Source organism: Colletotrichum godetiae (assembly GCF_030913485.1).
Source record: "Colletotrichum godetiae strain CBS 193.32 chromosome Unknown BDP55scaffold_66, whole genome shotgun sequence".
Classification (NCBI taxonomy): Eukaryota; Fungi; Ascomycota; class Sordariomycetes; order Glomerellales; family Glomerellaceae; genus Colletotrichum; species Colletotrichum godetiae.
Genome location: NW_026851314.1, coordinates 197,054 through 214,254, shown reverse-complemented (window position 1 = coordinate 214,254; position 17,201 = coordinate 197,054). Strand labels below are relative to the sequence as shown.

The 17,201-nt window shown below is 50.7% G+C and overlaps 5 protein-coding genes across 5 annotated transcripts; 2 read left to right on the top strand and 3 right to left on the bottom strand.

Annotated features, from left to right (window-relative positions):
- Positions 1-938: 938 nt before the first annotated feature.
- Positions 939-2,844, bottom strand: BDP55DRAFT_564048 (uncharacterized protein; the record flags this gene model as incomplete). The annotated part of the gene is made up of 5 exons (XM_060570293.1): positions 939-1,253; positions 1,314-1,466; positions 1,517-1,799; positions 1,858-2,442; positions 2,522-2,844. The coding sequence occupies 5 exons, from the start codon at positions 2,842-2,844 to the stop codon at positions 939-941; spliced, it is 1,659 nt and encodes a 552-aa protein (XP_060423791.1).
- A 3,140-nt stretch (positions 2,845-5,984) lies between these two features.
- Positions 5,985-7,164, top strand: BDP55DRAFT_637378 (Intradiol ring-cleavage dioxygenase; the record flags this gene model as incomplete). The annotated part of the gene is made up of 3 exons (XM_060572982.1): positions 5,985-6,295; positions 6,363-6,954; positions 7,015-7,164. The coding sequence occupies 3 exons, from the start codon at positions 5,985-5,987 to the stop codon at positions 7,162-7,164; spliced, it is 1,053 nt and encodes a 350-aa protein (XP_060423790.1).
- Positions 7,165-8,229: 1,065 nt separating this feature from the next.
- BDP55DRAFT_772965 (OPT oligopeptide transporter) lies at positions 8,230-11,458 on the top strand. The gene is made up of 13 exons (XM_060581155.1): positions 8,230-8,720; positions 8,774-8,979; positions 9,042-9,115; positions 9,166-9,202; positions 9,251-9,375; positions 9,431-9,679; positions 9,732-9,849; positions 9,916-10,016; positions 10,072-10,187; positions 10,237-10,272; positions 10,334-10,530; positions 10,592-10,701; positions 10,761-11,458. Exons 1-13 carry the CDS (start codon positions 8,386-8,388, stop codon positions 11,385-11,387), a joined length of 2,331 nt encoding a protein of 776 aa, XP_060423789.1. The 5' UTR covers positions 8,230-8,385; the 3' UTR covers positions 11,388-11,458.
- Positions 11,459-13,763, bottom strand: BDP55DRAFT_681072 (heterokaryon incompatibility protein). The gene has a single exon (XM_060576161.1). It carries the CDS (start codon positions 13,646-13,648, stop codon positions 11,585-11,587), a length of 2,064 nt encoding a protein of 687 aa, XP_060423788.1. The 5' UTR covers positions 13,649-13,763; the 3' UTR covers positions 11,459-11,584.
- A 737-nt stretch (positions 13,764-14,500) lies between these two features.
- Positions 14,501-15,862, bottom strand: BDP55DRAFT_564068 (putative xylanase 7; the record flags this gene model as incomplete). Its single annotated transcript, XM_060570298.1, has 1 exon — positions 14,501-15,862. The coding sequence occupies one exon, from the start codon at positions 15,860-15,862 to the stop codon at positions 14,501-14,503; it is 1,362 nt and encodes a 453-aa protein (XP_060423787.1).
- Positions 15,863-17,201: the final 1,339 nt, after the last annotated feature.

Sequence of the window (17,201 nt, the reverse complement as noted above, 5' to 3'; positions counted from 1 at the left end):
GCCTGCAACCGATCAGGTTGGCAATCACCTGAACGGCATGCATAAGACGCCGCAGCTTGTGCCAGCCTTAGCACCTAGCGACAGCCCATTGCTCCAGACACAAATAGGCAGGCGGTTGCTCCTACAAGAAGCATCTAAGGCCTGCAGCGATCCGCACGGGGTGCCTCAGCTTCAAATTCCGTGTGCCCGTCCATCAAGCTTATGAGCACTGCCTCGGCGCCATCAAGCTCAGTCCAAAATGATGCCCCAAATGATGCATGTCTCCGGACCTCAGTCAGCGCCGAGGTGGGGACTGAACCATGCTGACTTGAAGGATTGCGGGTTTGCTGCATTCCTCCCCGCGCCTTACGCATGCTTGGCTTCGTGTTGATGGGACCCTTGCTGAGCCGCACCCGCGTTCTTGGTCGAGACATTCAGATACCTCGCTCTGCAGAATTCTTTGAGCCAGCTGTCTGCCGGAGAACCTCATCAATGCCGCCTGCTATGGCGCAAATTTGCCTCGGCGATTTACACATCTCAGCATCTCGAGCTCTTGGCCCGGCTTGCAGATTTTTGGCCTGGACAACGTCCGTCTTGAGAGGTTTGATGATCAACGGATGCCGTTTCGCGCACGGAACGGATCTGCAGAAACGAAGCAACATCCGATCGAGGCTTGTGCGGGACCCGGGATCGGCCCTCCACGGACGGCTGTTGCCCGCGGTAGGGTTTGTCCTCTTGTACCTCCGAGTTTTCTCGGCGGTCGATGAAACCCACCACCATTAGGAACATTTATCGCTCTTTCTGTGAAGCTGTCGGGCATGATTGAAAATATCATTGTCAATTGACGCTGGAGGTATTAAGGTAAGCAGTAGTCTAACCAAACATATGGACGTCGCGCTGCCAAGTATCAATCAAACTCCTAACTCCCTTTGCAGATATTAAGCTGGTGGACACCCTTTTCACACTGCGACTCTGAATGTCTTGGCGACGCTAGGGACGCCAGCTTCGTTCACAGCAAACAACATCCAGTAGCCAGGGAGTGCGATACCGGCGTCTCCCGGAACAGTTACAGTGTACTGGTTATCGTTGGCCTGTGCCTCCAGAGGGCAACGTCTCTGGTCGGTGTTGACTGCGTGTGTCGACGTGCCCATCCTGATCATCGAGAAAGTGTAGTTCGCCGCCTCTTCCATCGTGATGGTGAAGCTGTCGCCGGCCTTGCAGTCAGAGACTGAGAGCTCAGAGACGATCGGGCGCTTGGCAAGAGTTTGCCCGTCCTGGAACCAAGTTAGCTTGGAGGTTATCTTATGGATCATTGGTCCAGCATGGTTCCTTACAGATTCAAAGAGATAGGGCGGCGAGAAGAACTGTCCATCAAAGTGATTGGCGGTACATCCATTGCAAAGACCACCGCCGCCAGAGAAGATGGTTGCATCGGGCATAAGAAGCGCTACCGAGTGGTAGTTGCGGGGAGTGGTATGCGACTTGAGCTGGGAGGGAGTCAGTCTTGTAGTCTTGCCGGCTTTGTCAATGAACTGACCGTGGTGAACTTCTTGGTAGCAGGATCCCACATCTCGGGGAAAAGTTGCGGGTTGGCGTCCGAGAAGAGGACAGTACGGCTCTGGCCACCAACGATGAAGACCTTGCCGTCAGGAAGAACGACACCGTTGGCGAAACCGCGGTTGTATTTGGCGTTCTCGAGCTTCTCGACCTCAACGGCACCGCCAGCCTCGCCGATGGTAATGACGTGGGTGTTGGCAGTTGACACAACGCCGTCGTAGCGAGGGGCACCTCCCACGGTGAGAATCTTGCCAGCAACAGCGCTAGAAGTTGTGTTTAGCGACCAGACTCGGTAATGGTGAGGCCGATGATAATACTTACTCGTACATGACATTGACACCGCACATGGCGTCGTTGTCACTTCCTCGGTTTCCGGCACCCTTGACGCTTCCTGAGTCCCTCGTGGAGTACCAGTTCATCGCCTTGCTGGGGCCGGCCTGGAACACGTATCCATCCTTCCACGCGTGAAGCCACGCGTGGCTATCGGCCCGGAAGGAGCCACGGGTATCTTGGGTCAACATGGGCGTCACCGAGCAGCCATCGAGCTTTTTCCATTCCTTGCTCACAGTGTCGTAGATCTCACCGTGCTTCCCCTGAGCACCTCCACGGAACGAGCCGCCAATGGTGAAGACCTTGTTGTCGGAGGTGAGGGTGCTAGACTGGTAACCACGCGGAATCTTCAGGTCACCAGTGGCGGTCCAAGAGTTGCTGTCTTCGTCAAAGATGCTCGTCTTGGCGGCAGTGGAGCCTCCGCTGACGATGATGTGGCCATCGGCGTCCATGGAGATACCCGGGCAGAACATGTCATGCTGGGTGTTCTCGACCAGGGCCTCTGTGACTTCCTTGCTGGAAGGGTTGTAGATTGACGTGTATGTCTTTCCGTTGCCAGGGAACGTCCAGCGGTTTCTGATTCGTTGTTAGCTCATCCACGTTGATCAACAAATCAAACTTTCGGCGGTCGCGGAAGGGGCAACTCAAAACTGACCTCCAACCAGAAGACCACGCCAGCAACTCTCCAGTCTTGGGCAACAAAGCCACGGCAACCGGTACGACCGGGAACTTGACCAGCGCGCTCCATTGACCAATACTCTGGAACTGGGAAAAGTCAAGCTGGTACAAATTGTAATACCCAGCCGCGCCGGTCCCTCCACCGCAGAACGCGCCCTTGTCGCCCGCGCAAGCCGTCTTACAGAAGCTGCTCCCGCTGCTCCCGCGATCGCTCGGCACGTCGCCGCAGAAACAATCCCGCCCGCCGCCACCGAGGCCAAAGTACTTGCTCTGGTAGAGCCCGCAGTGGTCCTGGCACATTTGCACCGTCATCTGCGCGGAGCGGAGCTTGGGGTACTCGACCAGGGGGTCGCCGCGCGCGGGCATGCGCTGGCACCCGATATGTTGGGCCTTGGAAGGGGACGCCGCGGCCGTCATCATCGTCTCCGGGCCGTAGACGTTGACGTAGTTGACGCCGCCGCAGAAGGCGCCATCGTCGCCGCGGCAGGCGGTGTTGCACTGGCTCAGCGGGGCGACTTGGGTGTTGGAGCGCAGGGCGTTGCCGCAGATGCAATCGGTGCCGCGGGAGAGGCCGTACATTTTGGACTTAAATTGGGAGCAGTAGGAAGCGCATGTGGACGGGCTCATCTTGTCGGAGCGGGTGCCCTGGGACGTGGAGGCATCGGTGGTGCCGGCTTGGTCTGTTGCGATGAGGGCGGTGCCGCGGGTGCGTTCTTGGTAGCAGCCCATGTGGACTTGGCCCGAGGGCGCAGGCTCTTCGGCGGGCATTTGGTAGACATTGAGGGTGTTATCCGCGTCTTGGGCGGAGGCGAGGAGGGGGAGGAGGAGTGCCGCGAGGGACACTGCTCTTGGTGGGAGCTGCATTATGAATGAGTGTAGATGATGGTAAGGAATAAGGAAAGAATGATTTGGTATTAATGAATGATAAATAAGAGAAAGATGGACTGGAAAGAGATAGAGATACGAGCTCCTGCGCAGAGTAGATTGAGAGGTAAAGTCATGGGATGTTGAACACTTCATATACAACTTGGACCTGTTGAACTTCCATATAGTCACGATATCCTCGCGTAGACCAGCCTGAACTACCAGTTCGACTCTAAAACAGAATATCGCCCTGATTGGCCGTTCACAAAACCACAAAGCGCTGCCACCGTCGACGGGCACACACAGACATCAGGCCGTGGTCAAAATGAGACGGTCGTCGGTCGAGCACATCCCCCTTCCCCCGTTCCCCGCTTACCTCTTCGGAATAAAGTGTAGAACCACAGAGAGTGAGGCACGTGTGAAGGTTCTATCAAACGCAGAACTCTTGCCGGGTAGTCCCCCAGAGCTGACGTCCTACTTTGGGAACGACGGGGCTACTTGGCTTACTCAGGTAGGCTAGTTTTGGCAAGGGCGAAGCTGACGATGATTGAACTGGGGTTAGGTCGCCTGCCAAGAGTTGAAGTGTCATAGCGGGGTCTGGGTCCTAGTCTCCTTGGGCTTACGTTGAGTTTGGAGAGAGTGAGGTTCTGTGGCTGGGCTATGTTTATTCTTGTCGAGGCTGTTTGGTGACGGGGGAAAGGGGGCGCTTCTTTGGCGGGAAACATCGTTGGAGTGTCTTGCCATCCATCAAGGCAGGATACGGACTGATGGTGAGAAGTAAACATGATACAGTTCCGCTCAATTCTAAGCCAGCCTGTGATTTTTCCATCATAGAATATGTTATCCAAGTGCATAATTCATGACAATTCGGAGCAGAAACTCTCTCGTGGAAATAAATTAAGCATATCCCACCAGGAACGTGGCCGGCTCTGCTGACCCAGCGAAACCTAAATAAGTCTAAAAAGAAGGTTGCGACCAGTCCATCCCAAGCTGATAAATTTTTGCCGTGTCTCAGGTCGCTCACTTAGCAACCTTAGCTTCATAGGTGACCTTTTCCCACACGGGCCCTCTTCATTTCGCTTGGTGGTGGCACTGGCTCTAGAACAACCTGGGGAAGAACGTCTCGATTTTAGTTGGGAGGTAAATGATCCTAATTATTTCCACGATGCATCGTGTCTGTGATTAAGCTTTTGTTTGGATTCATCTGATCGAAATTGAGTTTCTTAGATCCGACGATCATTGCGATTCTGCATCCGTACTTGTAATTTGGGACGGGTTCGTCCGTTGGGATGGATGTCTGAGCGGGCCCGGCGTGTTGAAGGTGACTTTCCGCTGAGCTCTTGGCCGTGCATTGATTGGAAAACACGAGTAGAGGCATCCTTGAGACGTTTTATGAGAGTGGTCATACTTTAAGTGTATCTGGGTTCTTGATGTATTTCTTGATCGACTCTGTGTTAGTCACCCGTTTTGACATCCCACTTCGCGACGCCCACCTCCCTGAACATGACGCGTTAAGGAGGTGGGAGCCGTAATGTGCCACAAATAGCCCACATTGTGATATGCCAGGCCATCACAACAGTTCATCGCACATTCCCAGAGTTTACATCTCCGTCGTTACTGCTTCGCAACTTCGTCTTGACAAGCTATGCTCTGAACGTACTTGAACCAAAATCGTGTTCAGTGAGGCGTGACAACCAAGTGTTAATTTCAATAGAAACCGCTGATAATCAGTTCGATCATCAATATTGATTAGCAATCCATCCATACTGATTAAATTTCGAGTCACGATTGCTCTCTCGTTTTGATTTCCGGTCGTCTGGATTGTAGAATTTCAGGTCTGGATGAGCCCGTAATGCTTACTCTTACACAAGTTCGGCTAAAGTCCGAACTTCCAGGAGGCTCGCGATTCGTTACCTCGAAACCCGATTTGGTAGTCGACGAGGAAATTTCCTAAACGGGTAAAGATGGAGATATTCCGCGGTTCTACGCGTATGCCGGTGCACAGCCGCCGCGGAAAGGAGGCGAAGATCCTTAATATCCGTTATAAAACCAACATGCTAAAGAGCTCAGCCCTAAATTGAGTACCATCTTTACATCAGTACCCATCATTTCGTCCTTTGACCAATAGCATGTACGCATACAATGTGTAGGCTTAGCAAGACGCCTCCCTTAATGGCAATTCGACGGGTAAGCCGTAGCCAAAACCTCGGGTTCCGTGGCGTGCGCGGTCGCTATATTCCGCTTCAAGAGCCTCAACTCCACAAACTCTCCCACTTCCCGGCCGAAAACGTAGAGGTGGACGTCAGCCGCGCAAGGGGGCTGTTCCAATCAAAGCCGTCGCAACGTAAGCCATTAAGAAGAACTTGATTAGCGGATGGCTACAGAACCCCGAGCAATGCCAAATATTGTGATGGGCGTTGGAATACGGAAATAATCGAGCGAAGACATCGCCATATAAGAGATGAAGGGTTCCTCGGAAGGATAACGTGGAGTTTAGAACTTCACTCCCATCACTCAGTCTCAACGCGACCTGACTCTCATTCATAAAGTCTTTCTTTGCGATATTCATCTCCAACATGCTGTTCACCGACTTGTTTCTCTTTGCCCTGGCCGCAGGGACCACCATCGCTCACCCAGAGAAGCTCACTGCCGAACAAGCAAAACATGAGGCCCGTCTGATCGGCCGAAGCACCGACAAGTGCGCCGCAGCCATTGAGAAGCGCAAGGCGGAAATGTTTGCGAAGCGAGCGGCTCGTCTGCAAGCTCGCCGAGTTCAAAACGGCCTTGTCGATACCCGGGACCTGATGTCCCGGAACTCGTTGCAGTACACCACCATCCAGAACGACACATGCGTTTTGGCCCCTGACACCGTCTGGGGCCCTTATGGGTAAGTCAACTACGATGGTTCCGATGTCAAGATTGATGCGGGGAGTCGGGGACTGACTTAGTAATAGTGTTGATGGAGAAATCCACCGTCACGATCTTCGTGAGACGCAAGGAGGTATCGACTTCTACCTCGACATGGGCGTCATCGATATTGAAACGTGCGAGCCCCTCGTCGGCACAGCCCTCACGATTTGGAACTGCAACGCGACCGGCTCGTACTCCTCCTTCACTGGAATCGACCCCAACACCGCGGAGCTCCTGGACAACTGGTCGACAAGGACAGACGGCACCACCGACGACGAGACGTTCCTGCGCGGGATCCAGACGACCGACCAGAACGGTGTCGTTGAGTTCCTCACAAAGTTCCCCGGATATTACATCACCAGAACGACTCACATCCACGTCACCGCGCAGACTAACATTGCGAATGGCACGTCGTACTCCGCCAGCAAGGTGCAGCACATTGGCCAGCTGTTCTTTGAGGAGGATCTCCTGAGCCAGGTGTATGCTGTCAGCCCGTACAGTGAGCACCTCACGACGTTGAACCGTACTACCAATGAGGAGGACTCGCTGTACTCGGATGCCAGCTCCGACGGGTACAGTGCTGTTATCAGCGTCAGCCAGTTGACTGACAACATCGAGGATGGTCTCGTTGGATACGTGAGTGGACGACTTGGTCGATTGAATCAAAGTCCGAAGTTTGCTAATGCGATGTAATAGATTACGATTGGTGTCAACTCCACTGCCGATGGGCTCGCCATCACTGGAGGTGGCGTCAACCCTCAGGGATACCTCCCTACTGTCAGTGTGGATGATGCGAAGTTAGCTCAGGCAACCGCAGTCGATAGGGCTGATGGATATACGTCTTAGAGGTGCTCTAGAATGACTATGTCAGTCAATGTTACATCTGCTGAAAGTATTTGTTGTAGATGCATTATGCATAGGAGTTGGTTCCAAGTTGAAAATTCAAGAGATAGATATATATCCAAGCACATAGAAATTGGAGCTTCACGTGGGCACTTGTGGAACTATATCTTGGTCGTGAATGGTGCTACCGATTTCGAAGTCTACGCCGCCAACCAAGCCAAACACCCTCAACAGTCTCTTCACTCACATTGCTGGACCCTAAATCATCATAAACAAGCTGCCCATAGACATACAGGCCTTGATGCGCTTCCATCGTAGGCAGGAGTGGGATTAGGCTATCTATGGCTATCTTCTTGGCCATTGATCACAACGTCTCAGTAGATCACGTTGCATGTAGGATGCATCAGACGCTATCGGATCTCGTCCGGTGTTCGCAATTGACAAGCTCTCGTCACCTCGCCAAGGCCTCTCCAAGAGCAGGTGAGAAAGATGCAATGCCCAACTGCAGAGCTACAGTAAGACTATCCCATGCGCCAAGGGCGGGAGGCCGGACATACTGCCTCGAAAGTCTGAATTGCCCGCGCTGCCACTTCTTTAAAGTTGTGTTCTCAGTGGTCTGCGATGCGTTCTTATCAAACCTGGGGAGGGTGGTGTCGGACCTCCTCCGCTGCCACTGGTCGATCTCGACATACTCCACCTACATTGCGCCTTGATAACGCGATCAGATAATGCAGGCTTCGCATGCAGCATCAACATCCTTCAGCCATTCCTCTTATTTCCGATGCCGGTCGGTAGAATCGCCAGGGTGTATTAGCCGACGCTAGACCAACTGCAATCAACATCACATCCAACGTCTGCTAGGATCAGATTGTACCCTTGAGGCAAGTAACGTGTCCAAGGCAATCATTGGTCCAGGAGATGCTTTGTCGAATGTTCGAGGATAGTCCTTTGAGTAGTCTATTCCGAATACAGAATAACACCCAATTAGACTTGGAAGACTTTCATCGACAGACAATGATAAGCTATTCCCGACTGAAAGAGGGTTTGCATTACCGAGGTGGCAACGCAACGACACTGTTCACAAGCACATCACGAAGATCCGCAATTGCATGCTGCTCCCTCCTTGTGAACGATGAGCGGGGTTTCGATTGATTTACTTATACTTCTCGGAAGCGTCGCAGTGCCAACCCTACATTTTGAGTTCTGTAATGCCATCATCCAACCATGTCTCAATTACGTGACGAAAAGGATAATACTACCCTGAACGACTCCAAAGAGTCAAACAACCCTAAGGTGGTTGTTGATTCTGTCTTTGAGACGTCGGAAAAGCTATTTCTTGGAGGTATTGACGATGGCTCAGACGGAGTAAAGAGAGGATCGACCGAAGACTCGGAACCAGAGTACGACTTCAAATCTGAAGAGTTCGCCAACATTCCCGAGCTAGTTCGCAATGTTGTCGGATTTGAAGACGACCCGACTTTGCCAGTCCTCACCTTCCGGGCAATCCTTCTCTCTGCAATCTTTTGCACGACTGGAAGCATTGTTTCGCAACTTTCTTAGTAATCCTTCCATTTCCATCATGTAGCCTGACGCCTTACTGATAGCCAACCAGTTTTCGAACTACCACAGCTCCATTCCCTGTATTCTTCGTCATCTTGGCCTCTGCTCCTCTTGGTCGACTGTTAGCACGTATTCTACCCGCTTACACGGTGCCTCTTGGGCGTTTCTCTTTTTCACTGAACCCTGGGCCCTTTTCCATCAAAGAACATGCAATCATTGGTATTGCTGCCAATGCGGGCAGTCAAGGCCAATGGGCGAGTAAGTTACCTTTGACTGCCTGCGCCCCCGCTCTCAGCCCCAACTTACACGAAATACCATAGCCTACTTGCCGACCAACGCAGCACTGTATTATGGCATCACGATGAATCCAGCTATTGCACTCTTCTTTGGATGGGTGAGATTGAACGTTCCACGACTTGAGGTTTGAGCGCTAAGAGTAATCAGGGTGCTTCTCTGCTCGGATTTTCATTCGCCGCAATGGGTAAGTCCAAGTGTCTTGCACTATTCACAGATTTCTGACAAGCCGAAGTTCGGAAGATTCTGATTGATGACCCCGAGTTCATATTCCCTTTGTCTCTTCAACAGGTCACATTATATAGGAGTATGCAAGGAAAGTCCGAGTTACACAAAAGTGTTTCCCAGAAACAAATGAGAGTAAGTTAGGCATCATCAGTCACCCGTCCTCAACCAAACTAACACTCTGATGAAGGTTTTCTGGTGGATCCTACTCGGCACGTTCCTCTGGCAATTTCTCCCCGAGTATCTGTTCCCTTTCGTTGCTGCTCTTGCTCCTCTATGTTGGTTTGCGAGTCGCAATCACACTGTCAACTTCCTTGGTGCCGGCCGTGGAGGCATTGGGCTCCTCAACATCACACTCAACTGGTCCAACATCACGTCCACCGTCATTACATATCCTTACAGTGTACAAGTAACTATCTTTGTTGGCTTCGTCATCACAGTAAGTTTTGGTGTCTCGTTCCGACACATGTTCTGTGCTGACTGTCATCAAGACCTGGATTTTGATTCCCGTTGCTTATTTTGGCAACTTGTGGGGATCCCCCACGTTCGACATCATGTCAAATGGCGTATTCCAGAAGAACGGCTCCTCCTACCCATTTGAGTCTCTAAGTAAGATAACAACCCAGTGATCTTCTTATGGAGGGCTTATTATTAATGTCAATGAACACGATCTAGTCTATACTGACTCAAGCGGCATTCAGCATGTCAATGAAACAGCATACCATGAGGTTGGTCTGGCGTACTCAGGTGCTCAGTACACATGGGAAATCTTCATGGTGAGTAGTCTCTCGACACCAAATCTCCCGCGAAGCTGCTAATAAAGAATCAAAGTGGTACGCATCGTACATTTCTTCTTTTGTTTGGTGTGGCCTGTTTCTGGGCCCAAAAGTTGTCAAGATCTGGAAAGCAAGAAAGGTCGAGGGAGAGTATCACCGAGATAGATTGAGGTTGGTCACTCACATCAAGATGATAGGTGCTATTTCCTGACTTATTCAGCCGCATTATTCAGCAGTACCCGAGCCTTACACTTTGGTAAGTTCACTGTCCTCCCAACATGCTCTTGAGTCGATCTTCGGCTAAGTCCGTTAATAAGGGAATGGGTTCTTCTGACGATCATCCCCATCGGAATTCTACTCGTGATCGTTGCCACAAAGTCTGTCTGGATGCCGACTTGGACTTATTTCGTCGCTCTGGGCTTTGGTGGCGCTGCCATGCTCCCCATGAGTCTGGTTTATGCCATGTCTGGTTATTCGATCAAGGTTGGGTTCTTCAATGAACTCATCTACGGCTGTTAGTTCAAGCATACTGTGGCTCCACTTGTGAAGACATGATGGCTGACCGGTGACCATAGATATGATCGACGCGAAGGGATCGTCACGCCATCCCCTTGGCCAGCTAGCGTATCGTATCATTTCTGGCAACGTTTGGTACGATGCTCGTATTGTTCTGGAAGACCAAAAGGTATGTTTCATTCTGATTGGCGATCTATCTGGTGCAAAGCATACTAACACACAACCCAGATTGGGCATTACCTTCATCTTCCTCCACGAGACGTAATTGGGGTCCAAATCATCGCGAACATGATAGCTCTACCTATCAATTATGGCGTCATGCGTTGGGTCATTGCATCCAAATTTGACTACGTGAGTGGTCGAGTTGCGGATCCTCAAGGACAATGGACTGGTCAAGAGTTTAAGAGCTACAACACCGCTGGCATCCAGTATGCGCTTGTCGGGCCAAAAAAGCTCTTCGCGTCGTCTTTCTTCAAGCCTGTACTTTACGGCTTCCCTGCTGGCGCGATAGCACCGATCATCATCTGGCTCCTTCACAAGAAGTTTCCAAAGGCCCGTTTCGACCTTTGGAATTCGACGATCTTCTTCGCTAGCGCGGCTACATTCCACGGAAACCTTAGCACGGGACCTTTCACAACTTTCCTTGTTGGAACCTTCTTCAACTTCTACCTCTACCGTTATCGACGCGCTTTCTGGAATAAATGGGCATATATCAGTGGCGCAGCCTTGGACACTGGTTTCAACGCCAATCTCTTGTTCATCTTCATTTTTCTTGGCACAACCGGAGCTGTAATGGCGCACTGGTGGGGGAATAATGCGGAAAACATTGAGAGGTGCTTTGCCTTGAAGGGATGAAGGAATAATGCATGGGCACAAAAAGAGACACATGCTACCTCAGGCCCAATGAAGTTAAAGCAGTAGTAAGAAAGTCTTTGACTCAACGGGAATTGCATCTCGAGACCGCAAACACTTCGAGCTAGCATAGCAGTCGTTGAAACGGGACATGACTTGGTTAAACAATGAACTGGGGCGAAATTGTAAATTTCCCCCATCTAGCTTATTCGGATTTCTGTCAATTTGCAGCCATTTCCATACACCATAGTCTTTGTCTCCCCACGCATAAGACCATCCACAAAGCACTGGGAGATAACTTTCCAATGGCCTTTTTCCTGCCGCATAATAATGGGCGCTGAGCATCCTGGTATCACGAAAACTGAGTCTCCCTTCTGTATTTGTTGAAGAATTGCGGTGCCGAAAAGCCCCTTCTCCGTGGTGAAGACCGGGTACACGATTCCAACGTGCTTGTCAAGTGATTCCAAGAAAGGCTGAGGATCTAGACAATCCCCGACGTCTTGAACATGTGGAAAGAAGGACTCAAACTTCCGGCCCCAAGGTTGGAAATTGTTGTTAACCTGCCTGCGAAACTGAGTCAAATCGTTGAGATTAGCGTGTCTGAGAACTTTGCCCCAGCCACGCTTCTCCAGCACCACGATGTCTGGATCGTCGGGACTCAGGCTCTCGAGCCAAGGAATATCAAGAATCGTTGTTCCTGAGTCACAGTCGTATACCGCAGCTCGATGAAGGGTCCGTACGATTGCTGCCTTGGGATCACTCGGCATTTCAACAGATGCCGGCTGGACCGCATCTTGCCAAACACCGAGCCCACCGTGCTTCCAACCCAAGAAAGGAGCCAACCCATCTACCACATCAACGAGATATCCGCTGGCAACCAGGACCTTCCCATCGTTTTCTAGCCGGAACTTGGCTTTTTGTCCCCAGCTGGCGTTACAATCTGACCCCCAGAGATAAGGATCCCACGGAGATGTCAAATCCGGCACCCAGGAAGGAAGCTTGAGAGTCGATTCCGTCGTCCCAGTCAGAATTATGTCAAAAGATTCGAAGCCAGTGATAAGAGCTCTAGCAAAATCTGAGAACACATCTTCTACATTCTTCGTATAGTCCGGTTCGATGAGTTTGGCCACATATTCCGGTATCATGCCCATTAATCCGTACAAACGGTCTCTTAAGTCAAGTGAGCCTGCCATTCTCCCAATCATCAAGAGCAGTCCAAGATCGTCTTGATCTTGCCTACGCTCCTCGTCTGTCTGGGCTCGACCGCGGCGAACCCGGTCTTGAGTCGCAGTTACTAACTCAACCAACTTCAAGATTCGCCACACCTTCTCACGAGCCCTCACAGCACCGTGAATGTTTGTGACACTCTGGAGGAAGTTATGCAACGGCACTAATCCCATTCGAAACGTCCCAAAAAGAATGGAAGGATTGAAGGGGCCCAGGCATTTCTCCTGGATTACCCAAATCCGTGACCAGTATGTCTTCTTGACAACTACATCGATGGCCCTCCGGATGATTTCCTTCTTTTCTGGGTCCGCCATTGCTACGTCCAGCAACTCGGATGCTGCAGCTTTGTCTTTTGATTTGATTATCAATTCGTGGAGCTGAGCCATGTCGGGAACCGATTCTTTGGGTATATCGCCCAACCAGATCGAGACGATGAGCGCTTTGCCATAGATTTGACGCATGCGCTTTACTTGACTATTGCGCTCGGCCAGGTCTTTCTGATTGATGCAGATTGCATCGGCCCAGATTTTCACACCGTCGATATAGTCCGGATCCGAAGATAAAGCTCGCAGAGCCGACTCTAAGCTTTGACCTATCAGCACCACCTGATCATTCATGATAATCGGCACTTTCACAGTTTGGTCTCCCCAAGTGTAGCTGAGGGCTCCGTAGTCGCCCCATGAAAAGCGATGATAGCGATGATGCGCGCGTGGTCTCTCGAACGGCGAGCTCACTCTTGTCGGGCTCAAGGATCGATATTGCTCATTCGAGAACCGTCGCCAGCGCTCATCGCTATTCCTCCGAGACAGCTGTGGTGTTTGTGACGACCAAGCTCTATAGTCTGGCAGATGTGCATCAAGCGAAACATGCTCTATCGTACAGTGTACGAGACCATGCCATTCAGATGGCTCATCGCGAAACTTGGCAAGAGGTGGCCGTTCGATTGTCTGTAGGTTGAGGACCCGGATCTCATTCCGATCTTCGTTGAGCGGGGAGTAGCTGAATGCGGCAGCTTCTGTGAGTCTTTGAGTTGCCATTGTGATAGAGAGATGGTCATTACATGTCCTGTACTCACTCCAGAGGCGGTCTCTGCGGTATTTAGTCTTGGCTTCCACTGCTGGGGCCTACGATTAGATATGACTTGTTGATTCGCTCCCCAGGTCGAGTGCCATGCTTACGATGTTGCCTAGCATGAACCCGCCTGACATTCGGCATAGCCCCACTCCAGCATAATGAGGGGCTACCTCGCAACACAATTGGTTCGAAAGCGGAAATGCCATGCAACAGTAGGCTCTTTTGGGTCATCACTTTGTTCGAGCTTTTTTCCATTTTAATCGTTCTGATTCCCAGCCCCACACCTACCTTACTACCTGCATGCTTATTGTATCAAGGGGGTTCTTTACGCTTGAGGCATCCTCTACGAATAGAAACATTTCACCTCAGCTATCATTTTAAATCCATGAAAACAATGTTCCTTCGGGTCGATGTCTCGGTGTGGCTATTGGGCTTGATCTTCAGGACTATCATCAAGCATTCTCGAGGCAAGCGGGTCCACAGCTCGCTCGTGAAAGTCACATCCAAGACGTTCATAAGGTGGGCGTTCTCGGCCTTCTTCCTATACACGTACAGAGAAACAGACATTGTACAAATATTCATACTTGACAATCAGAGCTCATTATAAAATGGTCATTTGTCAACTACTGATCGATTTGAAGTCATGGGCTAGGAAATAAATAGACAAAAGTTTCAGCCAATTTGGCTAAGTTCTGCACCACTGCCCAGTGTAGGGTTGAATAATACTGCATAGCTCCTTGATCCTATGACATGAGCATTAACCTCACTGTCAGAGTCAATGTCCTTAGGCTTTTTCTACCAGAATTCGAAATCCGCTACTCGAACTGCCACCAGTCAAGGTTGAAAAGGTAGTCGGTTCCCTCTCCAGTAAAACTGAAGTAAAGATCGTGGCTGCCTTCAGCGCCGTTGACAGAGCATGTCACGGTCGTCCATGTTTGCCATCCACCAGTGCCCGTAACAGCGCAAGTACCAATGAGGCTTCCATCCAAGCTATCGAGACGTATCTCAATGTTACCACCGGCGGTTGCGGATGATACACCGGCAGTGAACTTTGCCACGCCATTGCCGAATTCGACACCCTTGACCTTGATGTAGTCACCATCGTTGACGAAAGCAACAGCCATACCGCCCTCGCTACAAACTTCAACTTCAATGCCCTGAGACCAAGCAATCAACTCTGCCTCTTGTCTTTCGAAAGGATTCACACCCTTTCTTTGAGCCGGGCCTTCAGTAGTCATCTTCATCTCTGGGATAGATCCATCGGGAAGATAGTTGAAGCTCTCGACCGCAACAGATCGAGTAAATCCACCCCCACCTGGCAAGGCGCCGTTGTGGTAGAAGAAGTATGAGATGTCGCCGAAGTCAGCCACACCAGGATGGTTCGTAAAGCTGCCGCCTTCCGAGGGCATGACAAGGCCTTGATAAGTCCATGGCCCCATGATGGTAGGGCCTGTGCTGTAGCGAATATCCTCCGGGCAACACACAGCTGCATAGATCATATAGTAGAGATCTCCTCGCTTGTAGGCCCAGGGACCCTCTTCGAAGGCCGAAGGGCGTCCTGTGGTGTCATTGCGAGCGCCAAACCCATCGACAGTGAGCTCAACCTTTGAAATTTCACCACTGTACGAAATCATATCTTCGTTGAGCTTGACATACCACAGATCTGGGTTGCCCCAAAACATGTAGGCTTGCCCGTCATCGTCGATGAATACGGTGGGGTCAATCTGGCCATTGCCAAGAAGAGGGCCACCAATAGCATCAACGAATGGGCCAGTGACACTGTCGCTGACACCAACGCCGATGGACATGGCGCCGTCGCGACTGGTCACCGGAACATAGAAGTAGTACTTCCCATTCCGGCCGATGGCCTGCCCAGCCCAGGCATTGGCGCTTGCCCAAGCAAATGTGCTGATATTCATGGGGCTGCCGTGATGCTGCCAATTGACCATGTCCGCCGAGGAGAAGAGAAGCCACTCTCTCATGTCGTAGTTTGTTGAACCATCCTCGTCGTGACCGGTGAAGAGATAAACTCGGTCGTCGACGATAAGAGGAGCAGGATCCGCAGTGTAGGATGTTTGGATAATCGGGTTGTTGGCGTACACTGTGCCGAAATTGCAAAGAAGAACTGAAGAAAGCAGCAGAGCATGCTTCAAACACCAGCTGTGCATATTCGTCATTGTGGTAGATTGTCAACCAGAATTCCTTGTTCTTGATGTAGTTGTGCCCAAAAGAGTGGTGGTCCACTGGAATGGTGTTCACGAGTTGACCTGGTATATCTTGCGTGAGGTTGAGTTACAAGTCTCAAGATTATTGACATAGGATGTCTTGTCATATAATATATAAAAATCCTATTGTGAGCTTTAGCATTATTGATCACGTTACTAGAGTCTGTAAAGGTTCGTATGATGGATATGCTGTACCCGTAGTAGATGCTAGTGTAACATGAGTATTTCTCCGTCCACCTGCACTACACCGGGTGCGGATAAAAGCTACGATGACCAACCGCATCAATGAGATCCTACCGTTACTGCGGGTGCCACGAGGTCGCACCGACATGCGGAAGTGGCGACGGTATTGGTCATCGGCAGACCAGCAACGGGGAATACACTGCAGATCTTTGGAGGCTTTCTTTCACAGAATGGACTCAATTCTCTCTTTTTACCCACTTGACTACAGAATGATACTGGGTCTCTGTTGATAGCCGACATTAGAAGTCCTCTCATGTGACCAATTGTCACATGTGGTACCTGCTTTGCCTACCTACTCCAGCCACCTCAATTACGAGAGCCCTTGACACAACTATTACCTTACGACAAGTTGTTCCAGTCTTGAGACAGACGCCCAGTGAGTATTTGCAATTCACGACCGACATCATTCTTGCTCTTGCGCGTATCTAGACAATCTACGCAGTACGGACCAATTACTTGTATTCTAATGCTTGGCAAGATGCAGAAGAGGGCCAAATAGGTAGATCATAGGCCCTGTTAGCGAAAATGAGCTGCAATGCAACCTTGAACTCTTGAAGCCCCTGTAAAGTCTCTCGATCTCCGCGAAAGCACCTTGATATTCTAATCGGAAGCATTATAGATCAAAAAGTTCAGACTCAACGACGGTGTATCTGTTCCCTGCCTTGACTGCTAACAAAACGCCGAGGTTCGGAAGTGAAAGTTGCTTGTAACATTGCAATTCTCGGGGGCTTCAGTAAACGGCCCGTATACCGTTGAATAACTAGAAGTTGTTGTCAAAATCACCAGCATTGCCTTGCTTTGGGGTCTCAAAGGTGCGCGTAGAAAGACCCTGAGAGTTGTCATCTCTCAAAGTAATTTGCATCCTTGATTACCACACGCGTCGGCCCAATTGTCAAATTGAACTGACATATAGTTGTTAATGATCAGAGTTCCTTCCACGCTCTGTCTCTTTGGCATTTCTAGAGGGACATTAAACGTTTGGAGGCTTTCGTACTCGGGGTTGATGCCGCTGGAGCCTAGATGTGTTATTTGTAGTCGGGCTGCAGGC

Bases quoted from the DNA above. Each gene is read 5' to 3' on its own strand.
- BDP55DRAFT_772965 (XM_060581155.1), top strand. From the start codon at position 8,386: ATGTCTCAATTACGTGACGAAAAGGATAATACTACCCTGAACGACTCC. The intron at 9,376-9,430 runs GTAAGTTAGGCA...ACTCTGATGAAG, and splicing joins TTTCCCAGAAACAAATGAGA to GTTTTCTGGTGGATCCTACT. The intron at 10,017-10,071 runs GTGAGTAGTCTC...AAAGAATCAAAG, and splicing joins ACACATGGGAAATCTTCATG to TGGTACGCATCGTACATTTC.
- BDP55DRAFT_681072 (XM_060576161.1), bottom strand. From the start codon at position 13,648: ATGGCAACTCAAAGACTCACAGAAGCTGCCGCATTCAGCTACTCCCCG.